Genomic DNA, 17,546 nt, shown 5'->3' on the forward strand with positions numbered 1-17,546 from the left:
CCAGGGGGCAGGAAGGAGGGCCGGAGCCCCCTGAAGGACACGGAGGTCTTCTGCTCCATCGCCGCCCACTCCCTCCTCTCCCCGAGCTATTACCACAGCTTCGGAGTCAGCGAGAACTACATCATTTTCCTCGAGCAGCCTTTCAAGTTGGACATCCTCAAGATGGCCACGGCTTACATTCGGGGTGTGAGCTGGGCTTCCTGCCTGGCCTTCCACGGGGAGGACAAGGTAAGGCCTAGCCAGGCAACCCCCCACCCCGCAGCCCCAGGACAGCCAGAGCCAGCCGGAGGTCAGCAGGCAGGGGCGGGCGGCTCAGCGGGGGAGGAAGCGAGCTCCCAGGCAGTGTCCCCAGAGGCACCAGCTAGCCTTCCAGAGACTTCTGAGGCTGGGTGGGCCTTCACAGGGGTCCCGAGTTAGGGCAAGGGGCTCAGCATCATCTGTTCAAACAGCACACGAGTGTAGAAAGCAGCTGCCAAGCCCCCTACTTCTCCCCATCCAGCCCTGCCAGAGGGCCCCCTCCGTCGTCCATTCAGCACCGCTCTGCTCCCCTTCCTGTGCACCACGAGCATCCTTGGGCATCCGTACAGAGGTGTCTTTGTGGCCACCCCCTCTTTAATGCCTGCATTCTCAGGGAGGAGAGGAAGCAAAGCAGCTCCCCGAGGTCCCTCCCCTGCTCAGAACCTTCTGCTGGTTCCCCGTCTTCCCCAGAATCGGACCCACAGGCCTCTCTCACTGGCCTGGGAAGGCCCTCATCATGCCCTCAGCCCAGCCTCTGGCTCCCTCCTACACCTCAGACCTGCTGCACACACGTTCCTGCCTCAGGGCCTCTGCACTTTCTGCTCCCTCCACTGGAACATTCTTCCCCAGCTGGCTCCCTCCCCTTGTGAATCCAGGTCTGGCTCTAAGGCCCTCACCTCCATCACCAAGGTCCCCCTAGCTGTCACAGACCCCTCCCCACTACCAGGCTTTCTCCACCTCCCACCTCATTTTCCCAGTCGTGCTCAGCCATCATCCTTCACATGTTGTACATTTGGTCACTGACCCTTGGCCTCACCCCACTGGACTATAAACTGCATGAAAGTGTGGGGGGTTTATCTCTCTAGTTCCCCTGAAAATATGTCAGTGTTTGTGGCACGAATGAGCTGGGCAAGGGGGCCATCAGGGGGCCGGCGGAAGTGGGTTTGCCCTGGGGGACCACCTGGAGCATCAGGGCCCCATTGGCCTCCAGGCTGCAGGGATCCCCCAGGGATCTCTGGCCCCAGAGAGTCCCACAGTGAGAGCCCCCGAGCCCTGGCAGGGCTTTGAATGCATTTGTAGAGTTTTCTGAGCAGTCCCTGCAGCTGACCCCTGGATTGGGTTTATGGGAAAGAAGTGCCTGTCACTTCACCCTGTGTTCATCTCCCACTGTCCCTTCTCCTCTGCAACACTCAGCCCTCATCACCCCCACTTAACTTCAGAGCTTGATTTTGGGGAAAGAGAGAAAGAGACGATGAGCCAGAGAAGGTGGCTGGAGCCTCCTCTCCCTCCTTTCAGAGGAGGATGGTTAGGCCAGAGCTGCCAAAAGAAAGAAAACACCCCTTCACCCTCGGATTAAGCAACTAGGGCTGTAGATACGGCTAATTGCCACCCAGAGCGATACCGCCTATGACACCCAGAGGTGTGTACGGAGGCCTACTGGGCTGATATCAGCTTGACTAGACTGGTCACTCAGCACTGCAGCCCTCCAGGGCAGCCTGGTTGCTGGGACAATCTGCAGTGGGCCGGGGCTTTGGTGGGAGGTCCAGGACGGGGTTTCAGGGGCTCTGGCCATGGGTGGGACCTGAGGAAGCTGAGAGGGCTGGTCCTCCCCAACTTGGCCATTGCCAGGGAGCTGGCCACTTGCCGCCCACCTGGATCTCAGTTGAATGAAGGTCGGGGAGACGCTGCACTTTCAGGGCCCTCCCTGAAAGGTCTGGTCCTCCACGTGAGGCCGAGACCCCATGCGGCAAAGCTTCCCTCCTCCCCATGGCTTCTGGTGAGGTTTGCCCTCTGGAGTGGGACAGAGAGGCTCAGAAAGGGGAGGGGTTGCTTCAGGGTCCCGAGCAGGTGAACCGTTGGCTGGGGCTTGTCCCCCACCCAGTGCTGCAGCGTGGGGCTGGCAGAGGGAGCGCTGAGCCCCGGGCTGCATCTCCTTTCAGACTCACATCCACATCATCGACCGAAGGACGCGGAAGCCCGTGCCGACCAAGTATCACACGGACCCCATGGTGGTATTTCACCACGTCAATGCCTACGAGGAGGACGGCTGCCTCCTGTTCGATGTCATCACCTACGAGGACGGCAGCCTCTACCAGCTCTTCTACTTGGCCAACCTGAACGAGGACTTTAAGGAGAACTCCAGGCTCACCTCCATGCCCACCCTCAAGAGGTTCGTGCTTCCCCTCCACGTGGACAAGGTAACGGCTTGAGTTCTTGGGGAGGTGAGCCCACTCGGGAGGTGGCTTTGGTTCTGATTTCATTGACATTGAAATTCAAAATGAGGTGTTCTTAGAGAAAGGCAGAAAATGCTTTCATTATTTTTCCAAATATTGAACATATTCAGGGTAGAAATTTTAGAAAATACAGATTAAGTGAAAAGGAAAAAAATCACCATAAGCCGATTGCAAATATATTTGTATTGCCTCCCAAGTCTCTCTCTCTCCGTAGATAGACAGGCAAATAGACAGGAAGATATACATACATATTAGTATATAATGATATATATGCATATAACATATGCATATTGTATATATACATCAAAGCTGTTAAAAAGTATGTACAGTATGATTTTCTTTTCTGAAACTAATATATAGCATATAAATATGTATTTCTTAATTTTAGAGAAAAATTGCGCTGTGAATAATTTTTAACAGCCTTAATGAAATATAACTCACGTACCATACTATTCACCCATTTTCACTCATTTAAAGTGTACAGCTCAATGGCTTTTAGTATATTCACAGAGTTGCACTACAATCAATTTTACAATATTTTCATTTCCCCCAGAAGAGCCTCCCCCATTCCTTCCACCCCCAGGTAACCACTGCCCTACTTTCTATCTCTGTGGATTTGCCTATTTTGTTTCATATAAATGGAATCATACCGTAAGCAGTCTTTGTGGCTGGCTCCTTTCACTTAGCATGTTTTCAAAGTTCGTCAGCACCGTGGCACGTATCCGTGCCTCTTTTTTTATGACTGAATATGTACACACTGTTTTTTGTACTGCTTTTCCGTCCTCCTCATATATCTAAACATCTTTCCAAGACATTAAACATTCTTCTGTGACATCATTTTAAATATTTGCCTGACAATCTGCGGTGGGAATTCATCTCCAGTTGCTTACCCATTTCCCTGATGTTGAACAGTCCTGTTCTTGCATTCAAAATGACCACCAGGCCAGACATTACCGTCAATTAGGGTGCTGCTGCCTAGGCTCTGGGCTTGGTTTTAAAGGCTACAGAGGCTTCTGGCTCCAGAACTTCCTTACTTCATGACTTAATTCGTTTAAATGAAACCCAGTTGAGTTCAATTCAATTTTGATGGCTCATCTGTACTGAACACACTCTATGTACCAGGTACGTTGCTAAGCATTTTATTTTCTTTACCTCACTTAGTGATCAAAACCTATGCAAGAGATCCACACGTTAGCCTCATTTTACAGATGAAGAAACTGAGGCTCAGAGAGGTTAAGGAATGTGCCCAAGGTCACACAGCCTGGTAGCAAAGCCAAGACTGGCTCTGAGCCCTTCCTTGGAGCTGGTAAAGGGTATAACTCTGCAGATCGCCCCAGGGGGTCACCTTGACCCCTCACAGGGCCCCCCTGCAGGCCTAGGGAACAGGAGACACTCCTACATGCCCAGGGAGGCTTCCGCCACCCCCAGACCCCTCCCAGCCAGAGGCCCTGGGGCCTGCATTTGAGCCCAGCTGCGTCAGACCACAGAGCTGGGTCCTTTCTCCTGTCCAGCATTTCCCCCGTCTGCAGTCACTTGTGTATCTCTGTCATGATGTTCACTGTATTTCCTACCACTTCTGTTAAATTTACAAAATCACATTTTCATTTAAATCAACTCACTCTTTCCCTAGCTCATTTGGAAGGGAACCCATAACAACCCAGGGCAAAGCCAGCGTTGCGCGCTGCCAAAGGAGAAAGTGATGAGCGCCGAGTGCTGTGATGAAGCACAGGTCCCGAGCACTGGCCTGATGCTGTTGCTCTTGCCAAGACCCCATCTCTCCCTTAAAGAGAACACTGGGAAAGTATTCAGTGTTAAGGGTGTAGTGGCACCTAACTGAGACGCTCTCCTTGACCCGGCTGGGAAGACTGGAAGAGAAGAAAGGATTAACTTTCTCCTGGTATGATTCAGGGCTAACGAGTGAACAGCAGGGCCCACAGAATCTCCACCTGAGCCCCTGGCCTCCACGCCCCCCCCACTCTGGGAAGTTCCACAGTGCAGCGCTTGGAGCATTTCCTGGCTCCAGGGTGCAGTGGGGGCGGGGTGGGGGGCTGTCACCCAGAGGGCGAGTCCCCAGGCCGACCCTTCCCCCTGCCTCACAGACCTCAGCAGAGAGGAAGCACTCTCCCCCGACGCCCGCAGCACGGGATTCTGTCACCTCTTAACAAGCTCGAGAAACAATCTGCTTCCTTGGAACCAAGCTAAGAAGTTTAGCCTGTACAGTTTAAACAGGCGCTGCGTGAACCATCTGCAAAGAAAAGTGAGCGCTGGGAAGGGTAGCTCTGGCCACGCTTTTTAATTGCTATTTATTGTCCCTTAAAAAAATGTCTTCTTGCTTCACTGCATGTGAACAGAGGAAGGTTGAGCAGGCAGACATGGCCTGTGTGTTCAGATCCAGCAGCTCCGATTCCATCCCATCCACAGTCTACATTACGGAGGGGCCTTGGGGGCGGGCGATGCCACCGTTTCTCAAATGCCCTTCATTCTGGGGCCTTTGCACATCGCTGTCCCTCTGTTGTCCTCTTTCCATGAGTCCTCCATTCTCGTCCCGGCCGCAGGTCGGACTGGCCTGGGGTCTCCGGGACCACCAGTCCACTGAAGGCAGAACCTCTAGGGGAGGGGTTGGGATGGGCATGGCTCCCAGGCACCCCCCACCCCCACCCCAGGATCCTAGTTCCTGCTGATCCTTCAGGTCTGGCGTCCTGACTCCCTCAGTGGGTTTGTACATTCCAGTGGCACCTACAGCTCTTTGCTCACATTGATGTCAGGAGTAATGAGCTTGTTGGGTCACCTCGTCCTGTGAAAGGTCCCAGGGGGCCCGGACTCTTGGTCTTGCCAGCCATTTATCCCCTGCACCCATCACAGGGTCTGGTTCTCCGCAGGTTCTCTTGAAGCCCTTAGATGTTTTAAATGAATGAATGAGAAAGGTGATGCAAGGTCTCTCAAAGGACACAAGGCCTTCCTTTAGCAGTTGGAACACTTCCAAAGTGGAAAGCGCCTTCCACGTAGAATGGGCTAAAGTGAATGAGGTGTGTTCAGAAGTCTGAGGTCTCCCAGCTGTCCCAGATTCTCTGGCATTTGGGCCAGCTGGGGTCAGAGGAAGGAGGGGCCCGTTGGTACCCTTGGCCTGTTTGTTGGGGTGGCGTGGGGGTTGTCTAAGGCGGAGCTAGGCCTCCAGGGGCCTGGGTGGTGTGGCCCATCTGTGCCAGCTGCCCTGCCCTCACCCTGCAGGGCTCCGTGCGCTGCCATGGGGGTGGCATCTTTGACCTTGAAGGGGTGGCTCCAACTCCTGGCTCCGTGAATTTGATTTGTCTTGTGTTCAAATAGCAAGAGAAGCCCCGTTTCTCGAGGGCCCCCTCTGCGCTGGGCCCTGTGTTAGACGCCTTTTCTTCTCTTAGACCCAGGCCAGAGGGGCCCCTGCTCTGGCTTTTCTCCAGTGGCCCTTCTCCACAGGGTGAGGAACCCACGGGGCCACAGGGTGCCCACCCAGAAGGGCACCCTTCCGACCCCAGCCATACCTGGGATCCCTGAGTTCCTTGCCCAGATGTCCCACACCTGCCTCCAGCGCCTGCCTCTGTCCTCCTGAGGGCAGACAGTGCTCTGGTGTGTCGGCCTCAGGCCCACGAGGAAGGCAGGGAGAAAAGGGGGCGGGGAGCCTGGGCCCAGAGGCCGGCCTTCATTCTCCCCTGCAGCCCATTCCAGAAGGCCAAGGAGTCCTGGAATTCTAAATTCACACGCGTCCTTCCAGACCCAGCACTGTGCACTAGAAACCTGCCGCGATGAAGCAGTGTTCTCTGTCCAACGCAGCGGCCGCTGGACGGGATGCCTGGGCTATTGAAATGCAGCCAGTGAAGCCGAGGAATGGAATTTTAAATTTTACTGAATTTAAATTTAAATAGCCACCTGTGGCTGGGGGTGGCTGCCTCACCCCGGGCAGCACAGTTCCACAACATGTTGAAGCTCTGTGTATAAAGTAAGGGAAGATAAAATGGTATTTGACTTAACCATTCAATATATGTGGACAAAGGGTTGGTGGGCCTCTGCGCTCATCCTGGGTCCTGCAAATGTTGTGTGAGTGCTGAGTCACTTCGGTCGTGTCCGACTCTGTGCAACCCCATGGACTGTGGCCCACCAGGCTCCTCTGTCCATGCGGGTTCTCCAGGCAAGAATACTGGAGTGGGGTGCCATGCCCCCCTCAAACGTGTGGGGGCGTGTAATGGTCTGCATTCTCCTCACTGAATCTGCATGTGAGTGCTTGAAGTTATTTGTCATCCCCATGACAACAGATGAGAAAGAAAGTAACGTGCCAAACATCGCAGAATCATCGTAGGATTTGAGCTGGGATTTGGGTGCTTGTCTGTCTCATTCCAAGTTACTAACTACAGTGGGTTTGGCCCTGGACCAAGTGTTTTCATAACCATTATTTAATTTAATCCTAACCACGGTGCTCAGACGCTGGTCGAAGAACCTTCGCTTGCACTCGCCATCTGTCCAGAAGTTACAGATTGCCCCCAGTTTTACAAACAAGGAAGCAGGCTCCAGTTCACCTAGTCTCAGGGAGGCCTGCCGGAACTCACGAAGAAACCTATAGAGTCAGATTTCACACCCAGGACTGCCAAACTTCAAAGCCAGTGTTCTGGGGGGATGACTGAGATTAACTTCTCCTGGGACATCCCTCGCATCGAAGAATTTCAAAGCCAGTCTGCAAGATTTTATTGAATTCTGGCTGGAGAGCGATTTCTTCCCAAAGTCATGCACACTGGCCACAGAAAGCAGCCGAGTCATGCTCGTTACTGCTGTGTGTGGAAAAATTCATGGTCCATGCCTCAACCAGTCTGACCAGTTTCATGCTGGAGCTAGAAAACATGTCCGCAGACCGCCTCCCTGAGAATCAAGCCCAGGACATGCACTAGAGGCCCGTGGCTGCTGCCTCGTGACTACAAGGCAACGGGCAGGGCCTCTCACCATCTGTGAGGCTGCACGCACAGGCGGAGGCAAACAAGAGCTGCTCCCAACAAGACGCCCGGTGTGCCAGGCGCTGGACGACTGATTCTTACAACCACCTGCAAAGCACGTGTTCTGCCTCTTGAGCGTTCACACATTCCTTTAGCAGTTGCTTCTTAGGAGCTGCCTGTGTGCCATGCACAGGGTGAAATGTGGTCACTGTCTTCACAGGGAAGACAGCATCAAAGAAGGAGCCAGGTCCATAAAGGAGATAATTACAGTGTGGGACAGACACCTTGGAGACACTGCAGACTGAGCTGTCAGGGAAAGGGACGCTGGAGCTGAGACCTGTGGGAGGGGAATGGGCCAGCCTCAGGGTCTTTGCACCTGCTTTCCCTGCTGCCTGCAGTGCTTCTGTTTCCGAGCAGAAGAACCCCAGTGTGGAGGTCTGGGCTCAGCTTCCGCTCCCCTAGTGCGACCTTGGGCAAGCCACTTTCCTACCCTGGGCCTCAGTTTCCTCCTCTGTCAACTGGGATTGCACTAAACACATCTCAAAATTCAGCTTCTAAGATGCAGTAAATGTCCTGCCTTCCTAGCAAAAAGCTGCTGTTGTTCAAATTTGCTGTTGGGTAGTTGCTAAGTCATGTCCGACTCTTTTGTGACCCCATGGACTTTAGCTCACCAGGCCCTTCTGTCCATGGGATTTTTCCAGGCAAGAATACTGGAGTGGGTTGCCATTTATCGATTTAATTATAAAAACTTGTTTGGAGACATTTGGAAAGTCGAGAAAAGTTTAAATGAGAAGTCAGGCATGGCAGTAATTCTCCTTCTGGAATTTCACAGTTGCCGGTGGTCTTGCTCCTCATCCCCTCCCAGGTGCCCAACTGAACTCACCCGCCAGGGGTAATGGCAATAACAATAATAATAATAATAATACAATTATGTGATCAACAGCAGTTAACATTTGTTTAGCACTTACTGTTAACCTGGCCTTCTTGTAAGCCAACAGCATGGGTTATTTTATTTAATTTGCATGATAACTCAGAGATGCATATGTATTTATACAATGTTTGTGCTATACCTCATTATACAGGTGGGGAAACTGAACTTCAGAGATGTCAAGTAACTTGTTCAAGTACCATGGCAAGTGTGTGGGGACACAGGGAGTAACTGCTGCTTGATAGATATTTAATTAGTTGTGTTACGTCTCTCTCCCGGGTTAAAGTACTGAACCAAGTCTTGACTGCCACTTAAGACCAAGAGACGTCCTTCATAGATATTTTTTCCTCCCAAGTTATTTTTATCTCATGTTTGTTTTTCTTTCCTGCTGGTTTGTTTTTCTCCTATTTTTTCATAGGAGAAAATACTGAAAATCTAGAAAAACATAGACAAAGAAATTAAAGTCTGCATCACCCGCTGCATGCTCTATTGTTACTATTTGGCACATTTCTCCCAGGCTCTTTCCACTGTGATTTCTTTTCTTTTTTAACACGGCTGAGCTCAGACCGTGTCTGCGGTTCTCTCTGCTGCTCTTTCACTCGGTGTTCTCTGTGTTATTATGAACTCTTTATAAACACCTTTTTAATAACTGATGCAGCCTTTGACAAGTGACTCATACAGTATTTAAAAAGCGAGAACTTGTAAGTACTTCCATTTCACTTATAAGTACATCCATTTCACCTGTGAGGGATCAGGCAGCCCAGAGCAGGAGAAAAGTTCCAGGGTTTCGGAGCCCCCTTCCACAACCCACCAGCTTTGCCTTCTTCGGGGAGTCACCTCCAGTCCCCGATTCTCATTTTTAACTGAGAACTCCAATCATGTAATAGCTGCTTCTGGTGGCTAGCATGAGGCCAAAACAAGACACTGAAGCATTCTTTTAAAAATGTGCACATAAAGCCAGTGTTTGCTCTGGACAACGTTTTGATTTATTTGGAAAAACTGATCTCTTTCAGAATGCAGAAGTGGGCTCCAATTTAATCAAACTGTCGTCTACAACAGCACGAGCCCTAAAGGAAAAAGATGACCAGGTCTACTGTCAGCCGGAGTTGCTCTGTGAAGGTAAAACGCATCTTCTCTCCTGTGTTCAGAGGAAGGGGTGGATGTCCTCTTTACGTAACGCCTCCTTCCAGTGCAGAGGAGCTGTGTGTGGACCAGGGAGGCAAGGGAAGACTGTGGGACTCTAGGCATTGTACTGGAGACACTTCTCTCTCATGTACCTTCATACCCCTCCCAGCACTGGGGTGGTCTCTAGACCCAGGAACTTTCACGGCTGGCCTTTTGAATGCTGCCATGTAATTTTTTTGCTTTCTTTTAAAACATTTATTTATTTGTTGCATTTAAATTTTTATACACTTTTTAAAGGTTACTTTCCACTTAGTTATTCCAAAATATTGGCTGTGTTCCCCATGTTGTACAATCATCCTTGAGCCTGTCTTACATCCAATAGTCTGTACTTCCCTGTCCCCACCCCTATATCATCCCCTCCTTCCCCCTCACTGGTAACCACTAACTTGTTCTCTGTCTCAAATGCTGCCATGCATTTGCAAAAAATGCTCGACATCGCTTATTATTAGAGAAATGGAAATCAAAACTGCAGGGAGGTATCAGCTCACACCAGTCAGAATGGCCATCATCAGCCAAAAAACAACAAAAAAAAATCTATAAAAAAAATGCTGGAAAGGGTATGGAGAAAAGGGAACCCCCTCTTGCACAGTTGGTGGGAATGTAAACTGATATAGCCACTATGGAAAACAGTATGGAGATTTCTTTGAAAACTAGGAATAAAACTACCACGTGACACAGCAATCCCACTGCAGGGCCTACACCCTGAGGAAACCACAGTTCCGATGCTGCCATGTGCTGGACAGCACAGCATACGCGGGTCTCCACCTGGGCACACTGAGCACCCTGCAGAACAGGCGCCATCTCCTCTGCTGGCCAGAGGATAAAACTGGGCCTCAGAAAGGCTGTGCGCCACGCAGAACGTAAAGCCCCTCGGAGAGAAGCCACAGCCCCCGGAGCAAGGCTTCCCTGCCCAGCACTGCGGCTGCGGGGCGGAGGGGGCAGCGCTGGGCATTGCAGCTGTTGAGCAGCGTCCGGGGCCTGCAACCCGACTGGGAACCACTGTCCTAGAGCAGAAGCCTGTGGAGCAGGGCCTGTGCCCCGTGCTCAGTGCTGTCACCAGCACGAGACAGGAACCAGGCTCAGAGCAGGGTGTGCTCAGTGCGTGGGTGAGGAGCGAAATGGCCTGCCCAGGACACGGCTGGGGAGTGGAGGGGCAGGGCTCCAGGCTCGCCACATCGCTGCCCCATGCCATGGTGGGGGGGACTTGGAAATTTAATTTGACACAGCGGACATATGTAAATATGTATACATGGACATGGATGAAATTTGAAGGCTTTTTTGGATTACAAAAGTGATAGACATAATGAAATTTTCACATGAGAAACTCAGAATGGACAATATAAACTACGAGCCACAATAAGAAAGTTATCAGCCCAGTAGCACTTCTAAACTTTTCCTTTACACTTGTAACATAGTGGTGATAATTCTCTAGGCAGCCTTTTACGTCTAACGTTATCATGGGGACATTTTCCCATGTTACTAAAATTCTTTGTAAATATTACTTTTTATTATACGATTTCATTAGATTCATCTAACTATTCCCCACTGATGCTTCCTCCATGCTTCAGAAGTTTCTGTTCACGCCCACATACATTTGCACGCACATACTTTTTTTTTTTTAAGAGCTTTTAAAAAGTTGCAGTGGCCTCTGATTTTAATCATGTAATTCTCTTTGATTTCTATCTTGGATAATTAAAGATGTTTATACACTTAAAAACCAAGGTCTATCTTACCTTGCTCCCGAAGCTTCTAATAGAGCTGGGGTAATTATCTGAAGTTCCCTCCTCCTGCCCTTTGACCACCCTTGATCCAACTCAGGGCCTGAGTGATGTTCAGGGATCCTGGCTTGGAAGCCATTTTTGTAGAAAGGATGCCTGGCCTCGATACCACGAAGGGCGGGTGGTCCCACCCTCCTGAAGGGGGCTTTGTCAGCCATGTCGTCTCTTTCCAGGCTTAGAACTGCCTCACATCAATTATGCCCACAATGGGCAGCCATACCGCTATATCTTTGCTGCTGGAGTCCAGTGGAGCCCCATCCCAACCAAGGTACTGGTCCCTGGCGGGTGGCAGCCTGGGATGGTCATGTCTGTCTGCAAATCTGAGTTCTCAGGGATGTCAGGACTGAGATGCCCTTGGGGATGGGGGTAGGTCAGAGAGTGAGCTCAGTTTGGGACAAAATATGCTGGAAGCAATGACGGAGCATCCAGGAGAGGGAACTGCTCCTAATGGGCTTCACTCAGGTAAGACGTGGTGGCTGGAGTTTATCCAGTGATTTCTTTATTGGATGCATATTTACTGAGCACCAGCTTAGGCACACAGGAAAAGCAAGTGAACAGGAGGATCCTGGTTCCTGCCCTCAAGGAACTCATAGTCTCAAGCAGAGAAAACAGAGCTGAAACTTGGAGGATTTATTTTGCTTTTTAAAACTTTTTTATTCAAGTATAGTGGCTCAGTGGTAAAGAATTCACCTGCCAATGTAGGAGACGAGGGTTCAATCCCTGGGTCCGGAAGATCCCCTGGAGAAAGAAATGGGAACCCACTCCAGTGTTCTTACCTGGGAAATCTCATAGACAGAGCAGCCTGGCAGGCTACAGTCCATGGGGTCACAGAGTCGGACACAACTTGGCAACTAAACAGCTGTAACAACGGGGCTGATTTACAATATCATGTTAGTTTCAGGTGTTCAGCACAGAGGTTCATATTTTGGTTCCTAAACTGCTATTTGTTGAACACTTGCTGTTTCCCAGGGACCATGCTGAGTGCTGTACAGACATCACTTTTCCTTAGTAGCTTCAGGTTTTAGTAAGAAAATGGAAAATCTTTTTTTAAAAAACGCAATCAGTGCAGGAATGTACAATGAGAAAAATTAAGGTTCCCACATGCTCATCCACACGCCCCGAGTCACTTCCCATTAATCCCACACCCTAAGGGGAAAGAGGCTTATTAGAGACAGAGAGAAGGCCAGGGACTCACGCTTGGAAAGCAATGAAGAAAGCACATTATGCTTTAAAGGCTGGGCAATGAATATGTTAGATTATCTGATACGTATAAAAATTGCAATATAGTGCCCAATATCAGATAAATCCAGGGTTCTTATTTCTTAAAGAATTCAGAGTGTATATCAGCTCTGCTGTGGTGGGGGGACCTTAGCTTAAAGCCGGAGAAGGAAGGGAGCTGCTTTCCTGTTTTTGTGCTGACCAGAGGCAGGTGTCATCTGGGGCCTATGCTCGCTGGTGTGAGGTCCCCATCTGAGGCGCTCACCCCTTCTCTGGGGCCTTGACGCCTTCCTATTCGCCGGGAATGAGCATGCTCTGCAACCATTCATTTCGCGTTTCTCCCCTTTGCATGCGCAGATAATAAAATACGACATTCTCACCAAGTCCTCCTTGACGTGGAGAGAGGAGCACTGCTGGCCGGCGGAGCCCCTGTTCGTGCCCACACCAGGTGCCAAGGACGAGGATGATGGTAAGGCCCGGGAAGGGCAACCCACCTTCTGCACTGTGCTTGTGGTCACCCCTCAAACTCAGACACCGTTCACACAGCTGGTGCAGCCATGCTTTGAAGTCCAGGCGGTTCTGAGTGCAAAGCAGTAGGGCGAGGGAGTCCCCAAGCCCACCCCCACTTCTGACATCAGCTGCAAGTTCGGGGTCCCCAAGACCACCCTCAGCTTCACTAGGAGCACCCACAGAAGACTCTGAAAGCTGTTACACTCGTGGGGACAGTTATCTCAGCGGAAGGGTACAGACTGAAAGAGAAAAGGCGAGTGGGATGGAATCCGGGAGAATCCCATGGGTGGTCTCCGGTGGTCCTCCCTGCGGGAGTCACGGACCACTCCCACTTCCCCAACGAGCCCCACGGAGCGCGGCCAACCAGGGGTGCTCCCTCAGCCTCGGAGCCCGTGTGGGGCGTGGTCGTGCGGACCGCGCTGACTTCTAGTCTTCGCCCCTCTGGAGGTCGAGCTGACGGCTGTGGCCCAAGTACTAAATTGCTTCCGTCGTGTCCCACTCTTTGCGTCCCCATGGACTGTTGCCGACCAGGCTCCTCTGTCCATCGGATTCTCCAGGCAGGAACACTGGAGTGGGCTGCCATGCCCTCCTCCTGGGGATCTTCCTGACCCAAGGATCCAACCTGCATCTCTTACGTCTCCTGCATTGGCAGGTGAGACCTTTACCATTAGTGCCTCCTGGGAAGCCCTGTGGCCCAAGGCCGGGTTGGATGGCACAGCCTCAGGTAAACAAAGACCTCTCGTCAGACCGACAGTCCAAGGACTCGGGCGTCACCTCCCAGGGGCAGAGGAGAGACCTCCTTTTGGGGAGACTAACACAAAAGCCCACTTCCTTGCCACAGGGCAACACTGCCCTGGCCCAGAGTGTGGAATCCTGGTTTTAAAATTCATTGCAGTGGCTGGGTCAGAACTTGTAACTCCTCTGAGCACATAAACTTTCCAGGGAGCCCCTTAAAAAGCTTGTGGGACTCCTCTCTCATCCAGGTTTCCACCTGACCTAAAGGTCCTTTCCCTCCTTGATTTTGCCCCAGAAATGCCCTGCCCGTCCCCCTGGGGATGCCAAGGAGGGTAAATAGAAGCCTGGGTGGGGCTGCCAACACCTGGGGGGAGGGCAGGCTGCCCGCTGAGCCTGCCAGCTGCTTCCCTCGGGCGAGAAGGGAGTGGTTTTCTACCTGGGAGTGTCTTCCTATTGACCTGCACGGCACAGCGTGCCAGGCAGGGGACCCGTGTCACTGTCGCCTCTAAGGTAGGGGACGGTTGGTGCCACCTCCTGCCGAGGCTGGCCTCCCCCGGGTTGGGCGTGTACGCCCTGCATATTCTCCTGTGGACAGGAAGCAGCCTTGTCTTCATTCCACCAGAAGAAAGGCTCAGAGCTTGAGGTCACTTACCCACGGTTGCACGCCCAGTACATACACAGGGGAGGGTTTGAGTCCAGGCTGATTTGACCTCAGTTGTGCTCAGCCACTCTGAAACCCGGGAGGCCTCGGGAAGAATCAGGAATATTTGCTGGAAGTTTATTGCTCTATTTTGTTTAGCCCTCTGTCCCTTTGAGAGTGAATATTTAGACTATTCTCATTTCACAAAGGGGAAAGCTGCACACGCATGAGGTGGTTGCACTTATTCAAACGCCATTTGAATGCAGCAGGTCTGAGTTTAGGCTAAGTGCAGTGTTGAAGCTGATTCGCTGTAACTGGAATTTCTAAATAGTAGGAAAATAGCCATTTTTCTGTATGTGCAATAATTCACAAAGTGCTTTCATAACTGACCGTGCAAGATCCTCTCAGCAACCCCCTGAGAGTGGGGAGATTATCCCCACTCTACAGATGAAGAGACTGAGGCTCAGAAAGGTGAGGGGATGGGCCCAGCCAAGCCTTCCGATTTCCCTGGCCTTTCCCTTCAGCTCACACAGAATATCAAATTCACTTCCCTTCTGTTTCGATTCAATTCAGTTCAGTTCAGTTCAGTCGCTCAGTCATGTCGACTCTTTGCGACCCCATGAATCACAGCACACCAGGCCTCCCTGTCCATCACCAACTCCCGGAGTTCACCCAAACTCACGTCCATCGAGTCAGTGATGCCATCCAGCCATTTCATCCTCTGTCATCCTTCTCTTCCTGCCCCCAATCCCTCCCCAGCATCAGGGTCTTTTCCAATGAGTCAACTCTTCGCATTAGGTACAAAGAACAGGAAGACAGAGCTGAGAAACTTAGCACCCCCCTCCCCACCCCAGCTGGAAGAGGTTCGAGGGTGCACTTTTACAAAATGTCTCTCTTTGTTTCCCCAAAGGGATTATCTTATCGGCCATAGTCTCTACCGATCCCCAGAAGTCGCCTTTTCTGCTGGTTCTCGATGCCAGAACTTTTACGGAACTGGCCCGCGCGTCCGTCGATGTGGAGATGCACCTGGATTTCCACGGGCTGTTCATCCCAGATGCAGGCAGGGACCCGGGGAAGCAGGCCCCTTCCCAGGAGGCGCCGGCCAGGGCTGCCGCCGGACGTGCGGCCCCAAGAACCTGACAGCCTGGAGGCTTTGGTCCTGGGGACCAGCTCCGCCCAGCTCACGGCTGTCCCCGCCCCGGGGGAGGTGCGGGAGAGGTGGTCCTTCGTTCCATTTCGCACTTATTCTTTCCGCAGCTGCTTTGAGTCAACATTCTGAAAACAGAACTCATCTGTATCTTTTCTTTCATTTTATTTTGGCCGTGAGGACCTTGCTTGAAAGTCAATCAAATATTTATTGATTAGCTCTAGCCCTTGTAAGAAAGCCCCCTTCCTTGAGTACAAAGACAGTGACCATGAATCAGAAACTGTATTGTCACATAATCATTGTCCCTAGAATGGGCACATATGACCCATTGGAGAAGAGACACAGAAACATTTATCATTGCTCCCTGCTCCCTCTCTGCTTTCCCAGTGGACCTGGTCATGAGTTCCAGCTTTCTCAATCAGCTGACCCAGAAGGCGTGTGCTCTGTGGTCATTCCATGCAAGGCATGGCATAATATAAATTAAAACTTTAAAGCCCTGTCAGACCTTAATTTTATTTTTTTACATGGCTTCTTCCTCTGAAGATCTTCTAAGGCAGAGAAACAGAGGCAAAGACAGGCGCCTTATGGTACACCCAGGGGGCCAGAGGGCTGGTGTGTGGTGGAGGGGCTGGAGTCCAGGACTGAGTCCTGTCTTGCCTGACTGAGAACCAGGGCAGTGAGGTGCATCAGAGCCACACAGGACAGGAGTCCCCTCGGCAGTGTTCCCTGGAGATTCCACCACGCTGGTGTTTGTTTTCATCCAAGTTGTCCTGTGTTGGGTGTATTTTATTCACTACTCTACCCTCTGCACCTAGAAAACTGCCTGGAGGATCAGGCTCTCAATTAAATATTTGTTGGATGAATGAATTCCACCAATGAAGAAATCCAACTCCAATGTACCCACAAGAAATAGGTTTGTTTTTTTTTTAAAGAAATACATATTTTACTGAAGGTGTCCCAGGAAGACCAGGAAGGTGGTTCACATGGAGACCAATGATGACGCCCAGGTTCCTCTTCCAGCCATCCTTGGTCTCTCTTTCTTCCCCTGTTGCTCCCTCAAAACCTCGTGTACCATTCCAGCATTTCCATTTCAGCTCAGCTCATGGAGCCCATCAGACAAAAACCCAAACCCTGGGGATGGCAAAATAAATAAATAAACCTTGGGGATGGTAGACTGAAGACCATCTACTCTTCTCCTCTGGGGACCTCAGCATCTCCAGTATTGATAAGATGGATCGGGAGGAAATGTCAGCCATGGTGGCCTAAGAAACGTGTGATGGAGGCCTGCATTTGGGTGGCAGGAACGGAAAAGAGTTGACAGATGGGACAGTCACTCACCTATTCATTATTTTACTTCAAATATTTGAGAAGAGGGTGGTATCTGAAAAATACTTCCCCACCTCTATTCTACTCAATTCTCATTGCCAAACAGTATCCAGATGTGGCCATGAAAAAAGGGTGCAGTTCAGGATGGAAGAAAAGTATGTCATGGTTTATTTGCCTTGCTTAGGAAGACAGGTGAAATACCAGACCGATGAGGAAGCCTGGCCTACCACGTCTTTTCTTCTCAGTTTCAAAAACACCAAAGGTCAATGGTAGGACATCCAATTTATCTCGATCCTGAATTCCCCTGTGTTTCAGACACAGGCCAGGGTAATTAGCTCAAAAGGCTGTAGGAGCCAAGACACATGCGCCTTTCTTGAAGCCAAGACCGTCTGTCTTACCCTGGGAGCCTTCCTTGTTATGCTTCATGTGGGTATAACACGTGACCAGGAAGCTCTGCAGGAAAAATCACCGGGGATTTGTTTATTGCTTTGATAAAGCCACGGTATTTCACAAGCACTCTAAGGATGTGTCAGGTACGTGGTAAGCCTGCAAATGTTTGACCCACTAACTTTTTCCATCCAGGTTTTCTCTAATTTGATCCCACCCCAGGAATAAGCTAGGTGTGTACGTGGACACGTGCTTAGTCGCTCAGTTGT

The 17,546-nt window shown here is 50.9% G+C and overlaps 1 protein-coding gene across 1 annotated transcript in view; it reads left to right on the forward strand.

The window, feature by feature from the left end:
* BCO1 (beta-carotene oxygenase 1) overlaps positions 1–15,764 on the forward strand; it is a 30,912-nt gene extending 15,148 nt beyond the window's left edge. Inside the window, exons 6-11 of the mRNA NM_001024559.2 lie at positions 5–228; positions 2,178–2,435; positions 9,365–9,470; positions 11,488–11,582; positions 12,890–13,001; positions 15,328–15,764. Of these exons, the coding sequence (NP_001019730.2) occupies positions 5–228; positions 2,178–2,435; positions 9,365–9,470; positions 11,488–11,582; positions 12,890–13,001; positions 15,328–15,557 (1,025 nt within the window). The 3' untranslated portion in view covers positions 15,558–15,764. The remainder of the gene's footprint in view (positions 1–4; positions 229–2,177; positions 2,436–9,364; positions 9,471–11,487; positions 11,583–12,889; positions 13,002–15,327) is intronic.
* The last annotated feature ends 1,782 nt before the right edge of the window (positions 15,765–17,546 follow it).

Source organism: Bos taurus, chromosome 18 (assembly GCF_002263795.3).
Source record: "Bos taurus isolate L1 Dominette 01449 registration number 42190680 breed Hereford chromosome 18, ARS-UCD2.0, whole genome shotgun sequence".
In the NCBI taxonomy this organism is placed as follows: domain Eukaryota; kingdom Metazoa; phylum Chordata; class Mammalia; order Artiodactyla; family Bovidae; genus Bos; species Bos taurus.